This window comes from Ambystoma mexicanum, chromosome 11, assembly GCF_040938575.1.
Source record: "Ambystoma mexicanum isolate Mex_15411 chromosome 11, UKY_AmexF1_1, whole genome shotgun sequence".
NCBI lineage: Eukaryota > Metazoa > Chordata > Amphibia > Caudata > Ambystomatidae > Ambystoma > Ambystoma mexicanum.
In genome coordinates, this window is record NC_090934.1 from 485,910,952 (window position 1) to 485,930,352 (window position 19,401).

Below are 19,401 nucleotides of genomic sequence, written 5' to 3' on the forward strand. Positions count from 1 at the left end.
TCTCGGCGCAGCTGCGTCGCCACCGGTGCGAGGCACTTTGTGAACACCCTGGGTGCCGACCTCAGTCCGAAGGGAAGGGAAGGGCTCTGAACTGATAGTGACGCCCTTGGACCACGAACCTGAGAAACTTTCGTTGTCCCTTTAGGATGGGAATATGGAAGTAGGCATCCTCCAAATCCAACGACGACAGGAAATCGCCCTCGTCCAGCTGACCCAGGACATGTTGGAGGGTGACCATCCGGAACTTCCGTGCCTTGATGAATTTGTTCAGTCGTTGTAGGTCCAGGATGGGACGTCATCCTCCCGTCTTCTTCACGAGGAAGTATCTTGAGTAAACTCCGGAGCCCCGAAGCCTCTTTGGGACGAGCTCGATGGCGCCCTTCTTGAGCATCGCCTTTACCTCCAAGAGAAGTTGAGGGCCGTGATGTTCTTTCCTGGCCACAGGGGGGACGCGCGGGCACCTCTTTAGAAACTCGAGCGCGTGACCCTGGGCTAGGGCGTCCAGCACCCAACCGTCGGTGCAGATGGACTCCCACACGCTGACTAAGCTCGCCAGCCGGCCTCCCACCGGGGTGCTTCAGTGGGGGCCCGACCCCACGGCCGGTTCAGTCCTGCTTCGACGAGGCTTTGCCGCCTTGACCTCCTTGGTGACGACGGCGGGGCCCGCCTGACTTGCCTCGTCCCCTGTAAGCTTCCTGCGACGACGAACGGGCCGCTTGACGGTAGGTGGAAATTCTGCAGCCGGAACCTTTGGAGGCACCCCGTTTGCCTCCGCCGCTGCAAAAGGGCGCCCGCCGTTGCTGGAGAACCCCCAAGAGCCCGGGCCGTCTACGTGTCTGCCTTGATGGCTTGAAGGGAATCGTCCACTGTTTTCCCAAACAGGTTGTTTCCGTCGAACGGCATGTCCAAGACTCTGGTCTGCACGTCCTGACGGAAGTCAGTAGCCTTGAGCCATCCACGCCGCCTAAGGCACACGACGTTGCCCAACTGGCGAAATCCAGTGTCAGCGATGTCCGTCGCAATCGTTATGGCGTGGTCCGACGCCACCTCTCCTTCCTGCAAGATCTCTAGGGCATCCGCCCTCTTGTCGTCCGGTAGGAAGTCCAGCAGGGGGGCCAGTTTGTACCACAACTCCCTGTCTTAGCGGGCTACGATAGCCAAGGCGTTGGCCGCCTTAATCGTCGTCGCTGCAGACGAGATGACCCTGCGTCCCATCGTATCCAATTTCTTTCCCTCGCCATCCGGCGGGGAGGTCGACGTAGAGGCCGCGCCCCCCCCCCCGCTTTCTTCCTGGCCGCCGCAGAGACGACCGAGTCCGGGGTCGGCTGTGCCCGAAGGCACAAGGGGGCCGCGTCCGGGACCCGGTACTTCTTCTCGTACCGATCCCTTCTAGCCGGCGTTGTGGATGGGTTCTTGAGGAGGGCGAGGCCCTCATCCCAAATATCGTCCAGTAGAGGTACGGAGAGGACCGTCTTCCTCTTGGCTTCGCGCCGTTGATAAAGGAAACCTTCGTTCTTCTCTTCCGGGCAGAGCTGGAAAAGCTCGGATGCCCTGGCGATCATGGAGTGAAACGATCCAGTCTCGTCGGGCGGGGAAGCCCGGGTGGGAGGTGACAACGGCAGATCCTCGTCGTAAACCTCGTCGTCCGTACCCGTCGCGGCTGTGTCAGTCCCCGTATCATCCCCACGAGTCGTGGACGGGGAGGAGGGCTGAACAGGGCGCGATGGCTGAAAAGGAGGTGGAGGATGAATCCTTCTCTTAAGAGGAGGGCTCCCAGAAGGGCCTGGTTACGGGTGCCCCGTCGGGAGCGGTTCCTCCGCTGGTGGTAACAGCAGTCTCGTCCTTATCTCCGAGCATAAGGACTGTATAGCCAACAAAATGGCCGCCAAGTTGTCTTGCGGCACTGGTTGAGGGGAGTCCGACGGGCGGTCAGGGGCCCCGTCGGCACCCTCGACGTTATCGTCGTCTCCTACGTCGGGGTCCCTCCCGACGGGCTGGTCGTCTTCCACGCCAACGCCGTGGCTTAAGACTTCGATCAGCTCTTCCTCAGAGGTTGAGGCCTAATCCATGACGACCTCCTGCCCCCCCCCCCCTTTTTCTTCTCCATCGCAGGTTTCACTGGGGTCCTGTCGATGGGCATAAAAGAGGACTCCCTCCGCGGTGGCAGGGAGACTGAGCCCCGAGGTCGCCACCACTGGTGTAGCCTCCACAGGCTGAGCCAGGGCCGCCGTGACCGTCTCGATAGAGGCCTTGGCTGGATTAAGGCTTTCACCACCTTAGGTGCGTTCACCGCCTTCTCCTTGGGGGGAGGGTCACTGCCTCGCTCTCCCTCCGATGGGGCCTTAGAGCTCGACCGGGGCCTCTCCAGGAGCTTCGCCGGGTGCTCGGCCTTCCTCTTACCCGAACCAGAGCGTTGGCTCGTGGTTGATGGTGCCGGGGAGGATGCGCCCTGCCTGGCGCCCGTAGAGCCCGACCGTTCGGCGCTCCCTGTGCCAACGGACTCGCGGTGCTTGGCCTTGTGTTGGACCCCCGTCGCCGGGGCGTCCTCAAAGGTCTTAGAAGACCGCTCGGATTTCTTCTTCTCGCCTGACGGTCCTTCATGGTCCGCTCCGACATATTGCCGCAAAACGCACAGTCCTTCTCCACGTGCGTCTTGTCCTCATGTAGGCAGTAAAGACAAAAGGAGTGTTCGTCCTCCTTAAAGACATTCTGAAGCTGGCATCCAGGGCAGACCCTGAACAGCTTTCCGGGCGTCGAGCTTCCCTTCTCCTGGGCCATGTCCGAGATGGGCCTGAGAAACTTCTGGAGTCCTCCAAAAGCGTGGCTCGACGAAATCTTCACCCTTGAGGGGCGTAGACGAATCCGACACGGGTCCCTGTTGATCGGATGAAGAAACGGTGGAGCTTGAGGCTCTTTTGACCGAAAAATCGAAGTTTTTGAGGAAAAAACGTGAAAAATAGCACTAACGCTCGAGAGCAATAGCACGAGGATCCCAACACTTGAACGTGCGGTAAAAATCTGAAGATGGCTGCCAGAGGCGGGGCTTAGGTAGAGGGCAGTCATTGGCTGTGGTCAGTATGACGCAGAGATCAGTGATTGGTTACTACTACGAAAGACAGATCAGAAACGAAACTGATACTGGTTTTTTCTTTACCGAGGATTCCCAGCCTGATGACGGGGAATATTCATGAGCATGTGAATCCATGCCAGACCCCATGCTGGAGAAAGACTTTACTGTTTACTTCAAGAACTGCTCTTTCCTATCCAAGTCTAGCCCATTGACTTTGGCCTAAGGCTATTTAACTGAATTGAGTCCTCTAGTGAACTATAACTATTTGCACTGCATAAGAAAGTATTTGTGATCTATTCTGCTAACTTATGCCTTTTTACTCACATTGAAAGTAACTGAAATGCCATTTGGCTCCCATTTCAGGGGAGCCTGATTTGTTCAGAAACTTATTGGTTTGCTATTGAAGTTTGTTTGTGAATAATATTAAGTTGCCTCCTTCTAGTGAATGTTTTCTAAATGATTGTGCAATAAATTAATAAGTGTTTTACCAAGAAACCTTGAGTGTAAGTGTCGATTTGAACCACTGCGATTGAAAGACCTCGGTGTAACCTCTTGCACTGCTCACATTCCCTCTTGATGCAAGCCTGGCTGCTCCGCTCGCTACCACAAAACTGTGTAGTACAGACGTATATCAAATGTTGCTTTGGCTTACACCTGTAGTCCAAATTGTATGTGGTGGTCCCAGAGGGTACTACATGCAATTCTGCCTAACAGGGGAATATTCATGAGCATGTGAATCCATGCCAGACCCCATGCTGGAGAAACAAGTGCATTTTTGTGTTACATATATATATTGCTCCCTTCTGAAGGAGTATTCAACTGACATATTAATTGTTTAATCAAGAAGCCCTGAGGGAAAGAGTTCATTTGATTCCTTGTCACTGTGAATCTCTGTGTAAGAACCCTACTGCTCACATTGTCCCCACTTGAGATAAGCCTGGCTGCTCAGCCACACTACAAACCTGTGTAGTACAGAGTTATACCAAACGTTGGGTTCCTTATTGCCAGGACGACAAGGTTGGTGTCTCTCAGAGAGCCTGCATACAATCTTGCCTAACAGACCTCACCAGCAAGAAATGGCAAACAAAAAGATTGGGGTCATTTTGACAAAATGGGCATCCATGGGTGCAATACTGCAGCTGAGTATTCAGCCTGTGGTAAAACGCACAATGGTAGGAAATTTAAACTACTGCCACCAGCCATTAAATGTAGTGAGAGTAACAACATTTTTTACATAAGTAGGAAAAGGGGGCTAAAGTAACCCCCAGTACTTCAACATAAGATGGGCTGTACTGGACCTACATAGGAAAAACAGGCCATACTGGACCTACATAGGAAAAACAGGTAAGCAAATCAATTTCACTTCACTACTCTTGGGACCAGTAGTTTACCCAAGATAAGGTAAATCAAACCTTAAGAGAAATCCAAAGGACTTCTCAGTGACACTGCACTGAAGGTGCAGCGTGTCACAATACAAAAGGCGATGCCTATGTAGTTTTTCAAACTCCAAAACCAAAATAAACAGTCGAAATCAGAAAAAAATAGACGAGCGAGAAAAAGTTCTCTCACTCCAGGATAAAAATTATAAGTCCAGCAAGAGAGCTTGAGGTCTCTAATGTAGAAGGGAACTAGCACAGAAATGAGAATGCTCCATAACAGTTGCATCTTCATGCAGCTTCAAAACTAGAAAATATCCAAAGGCGTTATTTGTTCTGCTGCTTGTCAAGAGACCTCTGAACTGCCTTTAGCTAGGGTTGAGTTTTAAAAGCCTTGATATGTGAAGAAGCTGCATATAAAACCTTAAACCCTGCTAGTATTAAACCAACAAACTGTTTTCCTTCCTAAAAGTCATTATCGTCTGTAGTTTTGCTTACCAACTACAATTACCTCATTACTTAGGGTGTGCGCAACATTACCGATAATACAGTAGAACTGTTTAGTTTCTAAAGCTATAACAATTGTATCCACGAGCAACAACAAACTAAGCAGTGGCCTTTGAAAAGTATTCTAAAGAGTTATGGTTTAATGTGCTTGTTAGGTAAGATTTTCATATCCACAATAAATCTTCCTGATCTGCGTCAACCCCAGAACATTTTGATTTGACTTGTTAACTACTTTACCTTGTCCCTAGGTGAAGAGCAATCTTTTCCCCTCTCACTTAATCTTTTACTTATGTCTCTCCATAGTGTATGATTGAAGTTCTAGTTTCCTGCCACTTTTGGGTTTAGGCTGGGTTGGCCCTATGGGCAACCCCGTTATTTCTCATTCATGTACTTGGGTGAACTGAACTACAGTTTAAGCAGTAAAGAGGGATTTTCGTCGTCCTTTCCATTTTATATAGTGAGCCAGCAGACCCCCACATTATATGGAGAGATATCCCCTACCTTACTTATCTGGTAACAGGGTTGGTTGATTATGGGATTTCTTTGCTGAGTGTCACTGCATAACTTTCGGGCTCTACACTACTATTGACTTACTATAAGTAAGTCGAAAAGGTGACATGTGGTTTTACTCCACATGAACTGGTGTGGCATACACTAAATGCGTAGGTGGCCCAACATCCCTAGAATTAATGTTCAGTATTCTGAAGAAAGTTTATGCTTTGGTCTGTGTACCTTCAGGTATTGGGTTTTTATAAATGTGTTTATGACTATGAGCAGTACTTACCCCAAAACCTAACCTGGCCTATTTGCATTTATAATAAACATGTTTCATAATACTTCTGGTTGTAAGTGCCTCTATTGAATCCTTGGTATACTACAGGTTCTATGTACTTTCCTGCAGTGCTCTCTATCCCTCCTAAAATAAGCCTGGCTGTTCTGCCTACGCTACCATATGCTCAGGTGGTACAGGCTTATACTAAGAGTGGAGTCTTGTACTGTCTGTTGAATGGTTTTACTAAGCCCTTAGTTGGACTTCAGGAAAAACTGCCATAACAATGCTAAGTATTTAAAAGTAATTCGTGTGTAAATATACCAAATCTATATTTTAATATAAAATCAAAATGTTGTCATGGGCGCCCCTCTATGAGAAAGAACACAGCAAAAATGGCCTGTTCTATGGGCTGGTACCCAATCTAGAGTCTGCAGCCACATTTTAGCTCACTGTACCTTTCTCAGATGGGAAATGTCCATTTGCATATCAGTCTTTGTCCCACCCACAAAGACAGTCCAGCACTGAAATGCTATTGCAATTCCCTTCTGAACAAGAGTACCAACAACAACCCCATAAACATGTTTCAGCCTTGTTGGGTGTTAGGGAGAATTCTCATTCTATGGCTAATTTCCCGTACCTAGTGAGTCCCTCAGCAGCTTTGCTGGATTTCTGAAGTTTATTTTTTTCCACTTGGTAAGAGTGTGAGCTTTTCCCCCACTCTTACCTGTGTTTTGCCATGTGCATTTCATCTGTTTTTGTGATTATGGACTCTGAAGTACACCACTTCAGTAGCCCCGCACCTGTGTGTTACACAGCACCTTCAGTGCAGTAACAGTTGTCAATTCGACTTCACACCGACTCCATTTCTGGGGCTAACTACTGTCCCCCAGAAGGTAAAGTTGCCATTAACTTTACATAGTAATTTAACCGCAGATCCAGTACCCCCCCCACCCCACTCCCCATCTTATATGGAGTATTGGAAAGGGTTAATTCTTAGCCCTTTTTATCTGTACCTCTTGGAGCATTATTTCGCTCCCTTAACATTAAGACTTGGCTGGTGGCAGTGGTATCTACCCTAATTTTCCTACTGCGATTATATTACATAATGTATTGTTTTAGGCTATTTTAGTAGCCTCGAACTTTAAACCCGCTAGCCCAAATACTTTATTTCAGCTCTGGTTGGGTTTAATAACCACATCCTTCTTGGGTCTTTCTTTTCACGGCAAACCAGGTTTGCCTCCTTTGTTCGCCGACCTTTTGGCAGACTTCTGACCAGAAGCCCTCCTTTGGTGCCTGGATGTCTAGGTGGGCTGAATGTGAGGGAGGGGTGTAGTCACCCCCTGCACAGGGTCTCCTTGGAGACCCAAGTCGCACTTTGTGTTCATTGGCTGAGGTGGTTGTCCGGGCTGGACAACCCCCCCTGCTGAATGATTGACAGCCAGGCTGTGTGAATGGGGGATTTTGGCATAAAAGGCAGGACTCGAGCTAGAAGGCAGAGTCGCCTCTAGAACTACAAGGAACCAAAGAGAAGCGGAGAAGAATACGGCTGCTGCAACACCGAGTCCCGGTGAAGCCCTGCTGCAGTCCTGAGCTATCTACCCCTTCAACGACTAAGAGAAGATCCAGTCCGGAGTCTTCTTCCCTTGAGCCTGAGGGGGATCAACCAGCTCGTCTTTTCTTCAGTCAGAGAATCCTCTCTTGGGTCGAAATCACTGCTGTGCTGTAGTGGTCCGGCTAGCCATCAGAAGAGCCCTCTCCTGATGTAAAGGAGCGCACCTTTTATTCATCGTGGTCTTTCTCGCTGCTGGCGGCCTCATCCCTGGGTAGTGCAGATCCCTCCAGAAGGCCTCCTTGCCCCCACGACTGAAGCCGCAGGAACCGTGAGTCTGCAGGTACTACCAGGAACAATTGCCGTGGCACCAGCTTTTCCCCAACGGAATATGGTACTGTGCATACTTGGTCTTTCTCTCCGTCTGACCAGTCGGAATCGGGGTGAACCTTTTTCCTCCACAAAGATTTGTTCCTTCTTCTCTTCTTATAACTTTTCCTTCCATTTGACAATCTTTGCATCTCGAATCTCGAACTGTTCACCGTGTGATTCTCGGCAACTGAGCATCTGCTCCATTGACACTGGCGCAGGCCTATTGACTAACCTGTATCCTCGAACTGGTCCTCGAGTCCCCTTGCCTAAAGTATTGCCTTTGATTTTTATTCGCTTTTCCCTTGTTTGAAATTCTAAAGTACAAAGTGTGTTTTAACTTCGTGAGCATTTCTATCCGCGGGTACGCGTTAGTATCGCAACACCGGTCTATCAAATCCTAATGTACTTAGCTTGAATTTACTGGCACAAGTGGAATTGGTTGTGTGTGGTGTATTTTACTTGTGGTTTCCAATCTATAGAAGTGAAGTGTAACAGATGGTTTAAAAATAAATGTTCTATTTTTTTTACCTGAAACCTTGAGTCAGTGTTTGCTCGAGTCACAGTAATTGTGGTCCCTTTGTGTAATCTCTGCTACTGCTCATATACTCTTGGGATAAGCCTGGCTGCTCCGCTACCACTTTAAGATAGTAGAACAGGCTTGTACCAAAGGTGAACTTGTATTCCCACTTGTAGTCATAATTGTGTGTAGTGGTCCCTAAGGGCACTGCACAGGATTCTGCCTAACATTGGGCATAATTAGTGAGGTGGAGCTGTGCCTCTGAGCAGTGAGCAAGTGGTGCACGTCTGGATGATCCTAGGACACTTAGGGTGACTAATCCTAAACTCTTGGAAAACAAATAATCAAAATGTAATCAAGGGCACCCCTCTATGAGAACGAACACAGCAAATAGAGCCTGTTCTTTGGGAATGTACCCACTCGAAAGTCCACAGCCACATTTTAGCTCACTGTACCTTGCACAGATGGGAAATATACATTTGCATATCAGTTGGTCTCGCCCTGATATGCAAATGGATATTTCCCCATCAACACCACAATCACCAACAGCACTCAAGGCCTTGCCCGATCCGATACTAGCACCAAAGCCCAGCACTGTGTATACCGAGCTGAAGCTGTCAACAGCACACCACTTCTCCCACTCTCCTAATCCCCTCTTCCCGACTAACCCTACTTGTCCTTCCCGTTTACAGATCCGCCAGAGCGCCTGGGGACCTATTCAGTTGGTGACAGTGCGCTATATAAGTACCTTTAACATAACATCTGTTATGTAAACAGTGAGTTAAAAGTGTGGCTGCGGACTCTCGAAGTGGGTACCTTCCCAAATAACAGGTCAATAGGCGTGTACGTTCTCGCAGAGGGGCGCCTATGGATTATTTTTTATTGTACATTTTAAATATACATTTGAATGTTTCATTGAATTGCATTACTAACTAGGTTCAGGGTATTTAACCTATAGCTCTCCTCTTCCTCTCATAAGCCTGACTGCACTGCCACTCTACCAAGGTTCCATTAGTAGTACAGGCTGATACGAAGAGTTGGGAATCTAAAACCATTGGGATCATTTTTATAAAGTCTAACCTCACAGGGGACTTTAGGAAAACTCCCCTAACAAGCAAATGCAGTTGAAATAATTTCCAAACAGGATAGCTTTCAAAAAATTATTTCAAAAGAAAGTTATTTCCAAACCCTTATAACCCGTGCAAGGCATTTTTATTAATTCCCTTTACAGTGAAATAATTGGTGCACCTTCACTCAGTGCAACACAGTACAATGTCTTTATTACTATTTTACTAAAAAAACAAGCACAAATCAAAATTGTGATTTTGACATACCAGTCACCACCTCAAATTTCAGCAATGAAAAAGCTCACCTTTTTGGACTCTGCAAAAATAAGATCCTCCACTTCTTTGGTCATAATGTCTTCTGGAAGGTTGCGCACCTTGGCGGACAGGAACTTAATAGCTCGCTCTCGGACGATATCCTCTCCTTGAAGAATCTGACTAAACAATCCACCAAGGGTCCCTTAAACACAAAAAAGGCTTTTGGATGAAGGGCAAGTTAATCAATTATTGAGCACACTTCAATGACAAACCAGGGTAGATGTTAAGGAGATTGTTGCACAACCCTATAGCGAGGGTAGTGTAATCATCTAACCGAATGGTGGGCAGTGTGTCATCCAAAAAGGAAAGACCAGACTCCAATGGTAGCTGTAGCAAAGCAGTCAGACTTAACTTTAGGAGGGAGGAAGGCTGGCAGGGAGGTACAATTAGTCCAGACACCGCACAACACCACTCCACACTGTTCTACTGTAGAAATATACATTAAAAAAATGAAATCACAAAATATTCAAGATATGAGAAAATAAGTACTCGGGCTACACAACACATTGCAGAGAATAGTGTAGGTAAAATAAAATTAACCAGTAAATGGAAAATGTTAGAGGGAGATTATTCATTTTGATCAAATCCCTCTACCTGCTAGATCCCCCAGGACTTTTTGCTGGTCTTCTGGAACTTATTTTGTTCTTAATGAGGGGAGCTCCCCCCCCCCCCACACATTCGTTTTTGCACAATCTATGGGAACCCTATACTTTTTTTACTTTGCTTTATGGATTCTTGCTTTCACCATACATTGTAAAGGCATCCAGTATTCCTAGCAGCGCAAAGCATTTTTTGTGCAGTGTTGCTGGGAGCCCATTGGGTTCTCCTTTTTATATTCTTTTATTTTCCTAATGAAAACTGTTCGTTAGGGGAATACTTTTTATTAGCCTTCTTAGCGTTTCCTTTTGTGAGGTCAGCACACACCACTGTATGTGGAGTGCGGAGGGGTTACCTTCTATCCCCTTTCTCACTGCTCCTGTACCAATTTATGTTACAGTGATAGGCATTCACTTCTGGCTGGTGGCAGTGAATGTGTTCTACTGATCTTTGTGCAATTTTTACTTGCAGGCTCTTACTTTGCAATATTGAGTTCAAGGAATGAATGGTTAGGGTTAGATCAGAACAGACTGAAATGTTATAACAGATTCTCTCAAAGGGATGCAGGCAACCTTTTATCCCAGCATTAAAGTGTTCAACATTGAAAAACTGCAAGGGAACAAGCGCTGCCAAAGCCAATAGGTGCAGAAGGAGGGCTTTAGGGACAAGCAAAGTCATTGGGAAAAGTCAGTTCTGATGCTCTTCTGTTAGGGAGAATTCTCAGAAATGTGCTAATTCTCCTCACCTTAGAGAGCACCAGCAACTTTGCTGGATTTTGAGGACTTGATTTTTTTTTTTTACCTGGAGAGAGCGAGATCCTTTTTCCCCCCCACTCATGTATTTCAATGGGATTTCTGCACTTTGTGTTTCTTTTGGTTATGGAGCCTGACAAACTCCATAGGCATCATCTTTTACATTGTGTCACACAGCACCTTCAGTGAAGTGGCACTGGGAAGTCTTCAGATTTCCCAAAGGTTTATATACCTTCTCTGGGATAAACTACTGTTTCCCAGAGCAGTAAAGTGAAATTGACTTACATTTGTAACTTTAGACCCAGCACACACTATCTTACAATAGGGTGCTGGAGGGGTTACCTAGTATCCCTTTAGTATAGCTTCTCATGTAGCATTTTTTAATGCTACCCTTTCTTCCTCACTGAATGGCTGGTGGGAGTGGTTTACAGTTAACTACCGTGGTGTGCATTTACTGTGGGCTGCGTTCGCAGCTGCAGTAAAGCACCCAAGATTGCCATTTTTGTCAAAATGACCCTGGTCTTTTTTTGCCATTTCTTTGTCGAAAGGTCCTTCTTGAGATTTACTCTGCGCGCCAAACCCGGTTTGGTCCCTTTGTTCGCTTTGCTTTTGGCGGGATTCACAAGTGAAGCCCGCCTCTGGCTCCATGGTGTCTGGGGTGGGCAGGAAGTGAGGGTGGTGCCTGAAACTCCCGGTGCTTAGTCTCCTAGGAGACTAACATGCACTCTGTAGTGATTAGCCGGCTGACTGTCCGTCAAGGACCTCCACCCTGCTGGGTGACTGACAGCTGGGCTGGAATGAAAGAACTGAATAAAATACGAGGCTTTTGGCATGGAAGGCAGATCCAACCACTGGACGAAAGAAACGAAGAAGAACTTGAAGGACGCCTGCTGCAACTCCTGGACCGTTGGTTTGCCCGGTGAAGCCCTGTTGCTGTGCTAAAACTCCAAATTCGTATCGACAGAAAAGCCCCTGCAAGGACGACTTCTCCCCTTGAGTTGGTGGGATCAAGCAACTCCAAAGTAAGCCTCTAGGACATTCTCTCGGGAGCTGGTTGCCTTTCTACAGAGTTGCTGCTGGAAACCGAAACGCCAGGGAGGGGAACACCAGATTGTGTGCGTTGCTTTTAAGCTGGCCAAGAGCTCCAGGAAGGTCCTCCGGACTCCAGGGAAGCAGGACTGACCGAGCCTGAGGCCCCTCAAAGTGTGGGACCCCAGAAGCAAGGAAAGCCCATTTCGACAGCCAGGAACCGCTGTGTTGCCATTTGCGGCAGACGCGAGGAGCTGAAAAACCGAACTGCCACTTGTTCGAAGATTGCGGTTGCGAGCGGTGACCGTCCATTGCAGTGCAGGAGTCCGCAGAAGTCCTCCCTCTTGTCCCCACGACTGAAGCCCACGAACAGTGATATCTGCAGAGCTGCTCAGGAACAGAAGTCATCTGCTGCCCTTTTTCTTCAATTCAAAAAGGTACTGTAAAAGTCTGAGGGAACTTACCTCTTGCTGTAGAGTTGCTTGCATCTTCTACTACTCATAAGTCTAACATATTGTGGCCCTACATTGATTCTTTCTCTTCAAAGACTTCTAAAACATTATGCAAAGACTTTTCTTTCTTACCTGCAAAGAAGTGCTTCAGCTCATATAGACTTTGGCCCATTGACATTGGCTTAGCTTAGCCTGTTCCACTGAATGACTTATTGGGAGATCTGAAAGTATTTGCCTGCTTAAGAATATTTGTGGTCTCTTGTATGTTCTAATAACCTTTTCCTTTCACTTACTCCTAAATGATTCTAAATACAACAGTGATATATTAATGTCCACAGCACCCTAGCTATTGAAGTCGCCTGAGGATGTAGGTTGTGTCTGTGGGCCATCCCAAAAGGGTACTCACTGATTTAGAGATATTAAGAGTGTGTATTTTGTGAAGTATTTTTGAGTGTTACTGTTGTATTGCCCCTTCTGAAGAAGGCTTACTCTGATAAATGAATAACTGTTGTAAGTTTATTTGAATGCTGGTCACTGTGAATCTCTAATTCCCCTACAGCTCACATTGACCCCTCTTGAGAAGCTTGGCTGCTCTACCTGTGTAGTACAGAATTGCCTGGAGGTCAGGGTTGTTGTAGCGCACCCAAAGGGTACTGCATACAATCTTGCCTAACATGATCTATGTTCTTAAATGGTCACTGTTCAATAGAGAAACATCTCAGCAACTCAAGGAGTCACCTTTAGAAAACACAAGCTGTAAGGCTGATGCAGGTAAGTTGAGGTCAACTTTGGGAGTGTGATTTAACCCTACACTAAGGTAGGAAGCATCCCGAATGGCAAAAGGATAAAATACCCACAGTACCTTGAAAAATTGAGACAGTGTTCCAGTTGGTTGCCTTCACGATGCAATGCAGTAGACTGTTCCTGGTCCTTGGTCATGGTGACAAAAGGGAGGACGTCTGGCAGGTTCTTGCAGCAGCACTCGAGAAAGAGACTTGGCAGCAATGGATTTGTCGATTCAGCAGCTCTTTAGTTTGTGCCTTTTTCTTAACACCATTGAAGAACAAAAAGCTCTGGTTAGGATTTCCTTGATCCCTCTTTCATGGACTCTGGACGTGGATTTCTTGCTTCAGTAGGGTCCTCTGGATGCCCATGACTATCTGGCTGGATTCAGACTTCAGAAGACAATCCACTCACAGGTGGTCGAGGCACCCCGGGTATTGGCCTTCTGCAGCCTTAGAAAGTCGCAGCAAGTCATTGGTTGCGCCACAATAGTGCGTCTTGAGGCTGGTTGGTCCCACCAGACTAAGGGAGGAAGTTGTCCTTTATGGGTCTTAGCTGTGTATTAGAGAACTGGGTCAGCGCAGCTGCAGAGCTTCGCCGGGCACTTTGCGGGCCAGGAGGGTGCTGCTGGCGTCTCCTGTCTTCTGCTTCGGATGTTGTCCTCCAGTGGTCGACTCTCCTTTTAGCCCCAAAAGCCTTGCTTTTTATGCAAGTTCCCATTCATTCATAGCCGTAGGCTGTCAATCACAGCAGGGTGGGACAGCCAGCCAATTGGAATTGGTTTTACCCAGGCACACCCAGAGACCAAGGACAGGGAAATTTGGGACCCTCCCTTACTTCCTGCCTTTCCAGACACTGGAGCCTGGGCGGGCTTCGGGGCTGAAGCATGCCAAAGAAACTACACAAAGGGCTCAAACCCGATGCAAACGGAGTAAAAGCCCAGAAGAAACAAACAAGAAGATACAGATACATGCCACTAGGTAATTAAAAAGAAGCCACTACCACTAGACAGTCCAGTAACTTAGTGCAACAAAATGTTACATGAGAAATGCGTTAAAGGAATTACTATGTAACCGCCCGCCCCTCCCCCCGGCTCCCCCAGCACTCCAAAGGGTGGTGTATGCTGGACCCATAAAGTAAAGATAAGACAGGGGTCATTTTGCTATTCTTGGGAACAGTAGTTCACCCAAGAAAATTTAGTTAAAAAGGAGTCCAAGGGACTTCTCAGTGGCACTGCACAAAAGGTGTCATAATGCAAAGGCAGATGCCTATGGAGTTTACCAGACTTCATAAAACAGTAAGGAACATAGAAAATCACAGTCAGGAAAACATGAGTGAGAAAAAGGTCCCACTCATTCAGGAGTAAACATTAAAAAGCCCACCAAAGAGCTGGGGGTCTTGTTAGTGAGAATGCTCAATTCTGTAATTCCCTTCTACCTTAGAGACCCTCAGCTCTTTTGCTGGACTTTAGGACTTTTAATTTTTATCCCGAGAGCATGAAACCTTTTTCCCCACTCATTTATTTTTCCTTGATTTGAACTCGGTTTCCTTTGGTTTTGGAGTCTGACAAACCCCATAGGCATGATCTTTTTACATCGTGACAGCACCCTCTGTGCAGTGCCACATAGAAATCCTTTGGATTTCTGATAAGCATTAATTACTACTGTCTCCAAGAGTAGTAAAGTGAAATGAACTTTACTTACAGTTCTCTTTGTAGACCCAGCACACGCGATCTTACAATAGGGTGCTGTAGGAGTTACTTTTTATCCCCTTTGTCGATCTTATGTAACATTTTATGTTACCCTTTCTACAATTGATGGCTGGTGGCAGTGGTTTACTTTTTCCTACCAATGTGTGTTTTTAATGCAGGCTGGATCCTCCGTTGCAGTATTGCACCCATGCGTGCCCATTTTGTCAAAATGGGCCCAGTCTTTTTTCGACATTTTTTGCTGGCAGGTACTTCTTGAGATTTACTCTGCGCGCCAAACCAGGTTTGGCCCCCCCTTGTTTTGTCTTTGGCGGGAGTCACTGGTGAAGCCCACCTCTGGTTCCAGTGTGTCAGGCAGGGCAGAAAGCAAGGGAGGTGCCCGAAACTCCCTGTGCTTAGTCTCCTTGGTTACAGGAATGCACCCAAAGGTGATCAGCTAGTTTATCCTGCTGTGTGAGTGACAGCTAGGCTGTGAATGAGTGGGAACGACTTGCATAAAAGGCGAGGTCTTTTGCAAGGAAGGCAGAGTCGACCACTGGACGAAGGAACCGAAGAAAAACAAAGAAGCTTGCTGCACCTCCTGGACCACTGGTTTGCCTGGTGAAGCCCTGTTGCAGTGCTGAAGCTCCAATTTCGACATCGACTAGATGCAAAGGGTGATTGCAGAAATCGGCCAAGGCTGGAGCAAGGGTGTCGATGTGGTCCTTGATGGTTCTAGATGCGCATGGGAGAACCTGCTTTGACAAGACTTTCATAGATCAGACTTGTCTAGAAACATCTTCGGGGTGAACAGGGCAAAGGAGGAGGAGAAACGGCCAAAGACAGGCCAGGTGTGGTAGAGTAGGAGGAATAGTGGACAGGATATCCTGAGTTTTACTGGTGAAGTGAGAAACCAAGGCATTGCAGAGGGCCTGGGAGGGAACAGGACAGGTAGAAATTGTAACATGATTTTGAAAAGTTTGGCCAAGTTGTTAGATGCTGCAGGCTTGCATGTAGGCTCTCTTCTTAGAGAGGACAATCTGTATTGCCTTTAGAGCAGGCAGCTGGCCAGTTTGTCAGAGGGTGTGCCTGATTGTAACGCTCACCTGATTCCCGTAGAGGCGCCGGTCTTGACTGGGCGTATACCGTATCTTCAAAGGTGATGTGTAACACACGGCTGGCTCTTTGGGCTGGACCTCTGTGCACTGTATGTCTGACTCGAAGGGTAAGATGTCTTAGGTAAGTGAACGCCGTGCTCTCCATCTGCCTCGGGGCAGGGTGCTGTAACCAGTTTCTTCACTGGATAAGGGGAGCAGGCCTCTTGACTTCAGAGGACTGCTGTCCGTCTTTTACTGCACGAACGGTAAGTTTCGAAAGTCTTTAGTAATGTTTCTTGTTTTGCAGGGTTACGGCGATGGCGGATGACGGGCTGAAGTGAGTTGAAGATGGAGCCCGTGATGAATAGAAGCGCCTGGAAGCACGCAAGTAAGCGCTTGTTGCCTGCTTCACGATGCGCTCTAACTGTCTTTTTATTTTGCAGGTACAAGTTCGGAGCGGCTGCAGGGTGCCGGAATACCCACTGGGTTAGATGTGGAAAGGAGTAATGGCACGTGAGTATTAAAGTTCCCCAATGTCTTTAAACGCACCTTGTTTTGTCTTTCAGATGCGGGATGCAGCGCCGAAGGCCTCCGGAGCGTGCGAAGAGTTGGTAAGCTTTTGTCTTTCAGATGCCGGAATGCAGTGTGAAGACCTCCGGAGTGCACGAAGAGTAGGTAAGCCTTTGTCTTTCAGATGCCGGAATGCAGCGCGAGGCGTTGGCGACAGCCAATGGACCAGGTAAGTGAAGAGCTGTCACTGAAGACCGTAATGCTAACCTGTTCTTTCTTGTCTTTATAGGTGTTGCTGAAGACTGGATTCAGGATGGTAAGCCTTTTTCCTTAGGCCCAGGATCAGATGCAGAAGACACGATGAGCGTTCTGCTGCAGAGGATGCAGAATAACGCAAAGCAAGAATCATCCATCGGGTGTGGTTTAAATAGCCTCCTGTAGTGCTTAGGTGTCTCCTTCCACAGCCACGCCTAGGTAAGAAAAGAGTTCCTGCTTTCCAGAAGAGTTCCAGTGTTCTGAATCTAGGGAGTGGCTCCTGCCCCACCCAACAGGAAAAGTAGTTCCAAACAGAAGAGGATCAGAGGCTCAACTGGCAGGCAAGTAAGCAGCATGGTCTGCTGCAGGTAAGTCCACCCAAGCATTATGAGCCCGGCGCTTCCAGCGCTGGGACTGGGCATATTTATGAGCCTGGTGCCACTGGCGCCAGGACTGGGTCCAAAAGGTCCCAATTGGGACTGGTTGGCACTCGGAACCTGGGTTATGGATCTGCTTCCAAGGGAGTTGGGAAAACCCTGACCTTTTGGAAGCAGAGATCATGACACTGATGCCCTCCACTTCCTGTCAGCCACCCTCAGTAAGGTCAGAATCGTACCAAGAGTTGCACTTGGATGTAGGCTTCAAACAAATCCTAATGACAAGGGCAAGGACGTCAAGCATGTTAAGAGACAGAGATGAAAGTTAGAGGGGGTTGGTCAGAGTGTGACTCAGCCAAGTGAGATCGATCATTGCACAATGGTGCGAGGTCCCAGGGTATTGGGTAATGCAGCCTCCCAAGGTCGCAACAAAGCATGGGGTGGCTCACAATACAGAGCTTGAGGCTAGTGGATTACACTAGGCTCTGGGGTCACCTGTTTCGGGATCCCCAGGTTGATTGAAGAGTTAAAGTAGGCTCTGGTTACTCGGTAGGCTTTCCAGTCACTGGAAATGGCTACTGCCTTTGTTTCCTAATCTAACTCTTTGGTTTCAGCTCCAGTAGTTAACTGGTCAGCAGCTTCCAGGTATAGAGTTTTTATCAGGAACTATAGCACTCTGCATTCTCTACCCGCATTTTATGGCAAGGGATAATCTGGCTGTCCAATTCGGACAGCCAGCCCTTCCCACGCTCCCACTGTCGGTTGTTCCCCTTCAAGCAAGATTGAAGACAAAGGGCTGTAGAGTTTTGGACTCCTCCCTCGCTTCCTGCCTTTCCAGACACTCTGGAGCCGGGTCGGGGAATCCACAGGATTTCCGCTGAAGACAAAACAGCCACAGAGGTTGTTCCTGCCTAGAATGGCAGGGGAAGACCTCAGAAACAGCAAGCATATAAGAAATGGCGAGAAAAGGAGCCCACCATTTTAGAAAAATGGTGGCCTTTCTGTGCTTTACAGAAGCTGAGCAGCCTGTGAGTGATAAAGACGGAAAGTCAAAAGGTGAAACACCAGCCATTCATGTAAAACTCACAATTATAACACAATGTTACCAGGTAAGTAGGAAAGGGGATACATTGTATAGCCCAGTACTCCACATAAGGTGGGGTGTGCTGTGCACCATTTATAAATGTAAAGGGGGATGAACATCCCTCTTTGCAACCAAGTACATCAAAGAGAAATTAACAGGGGAGCCCATAGAGGGAACCCAGCCCAAGCCCAAAAGTTGTAGGAAACTATACCTTCAACCATACACTATGGAGAGACATAAAAAGGGCACTCATAAAAAGATTAAAAAAAGACTAGGTGGGAGGTATTAGGGGGGTGGGAGGTGGCGGGAGATTCCCCTTCACCTAGGGACAAGGTAAAATAGTTACCTAGTCAAAGCAAAAAAGCTCTGGGGTTGACATGAACATTTTACCTAACAGACCTAAATTGGAAAAGTATAAATCTGCATTTTCACCTCTCGGAAAGACCACTGAATTTGTGTGTGCTACCACTTGCAGCTTATATTTTTATAGGGACCGGGAAAACTGTACACTAATAGTTAAGTAAAATGTACAAAACCAGTGAGTACATGTTAGTGTGATGACACGTATTTGATAAAGTGTGTACTCTACTGGTTAAGAACTTCCAAGAGTTAAGCATGGGATGCTCTACCACAAAACCACAAAGAGAATGGTGAAACTGGGAGTTCTTGGTATTCAAAAGTAAGGAACCACATGACTAAGGCAATTGTTAGGCGGAATTGCATGCTCTCCCCTCTGGGCCCACCACATACAATTAGGACTACAGGTGTAAGCAAAAAAAACAACCTTTGGTATAAGTCTGTACCACACAGTTTGTGGTCGCGAGCTGAGCAGCCAGGCTCATCTCAAGAGGGAATGTGAGCAGTACAAGGATGTTATACAGAGGTCTTACAATCACAATGGTTCAAGTAGAAACTTATACTCAAGGTTTCTTGGTAAAACACTATTCATTTATTACACAGTCATTTGGAAACCATTCACTAGAAGGAGGCAACTTATTATACACAAATATACTTCAATACCAAACCAATAAGTTTGAATAAATTAGGCTCCCCTGAAATAGGAGCAAAATGGCATTTCAGTTACTTTGAATGGGAGTAAAAAGGCACAAGTTAATAGATCACAAATACTTCCTTAGGCAGTGCAAATAGTTTTAGTTCACTTGAGGACTCCATGCAGTTCAATAGGCCTAGGCCAAAGTCAATGGGCTAGAGTCTTGGATAGGAAAGAGCAGT

At 47.3% G+C, this 19,401-nt stretch overlaps 1 protein-coding gene across 1 annotated transcript in view; it reads right to left on the reverse strand.

Annotated features, from left to right (window-relative positions):
- API5 (apoptosis inhibitor 5) overlaps positions 1-19,401 on the reverse strand; it is a 236,957-nt gene that overhangs the window by 111,436 nt on the left and 106,120 nt on the right. Inside the window, exon 5 of the mRNA XM_069623333.1 lies at positions 9,536-9,687. Within this exon, the coding sequence (XP_069479434.1) occupies positions 9,536-9,687 (152 nt within the window). The remainder of the gene's footprint in view (positions 1-9,535; positions 9,688-19,401) is intronic.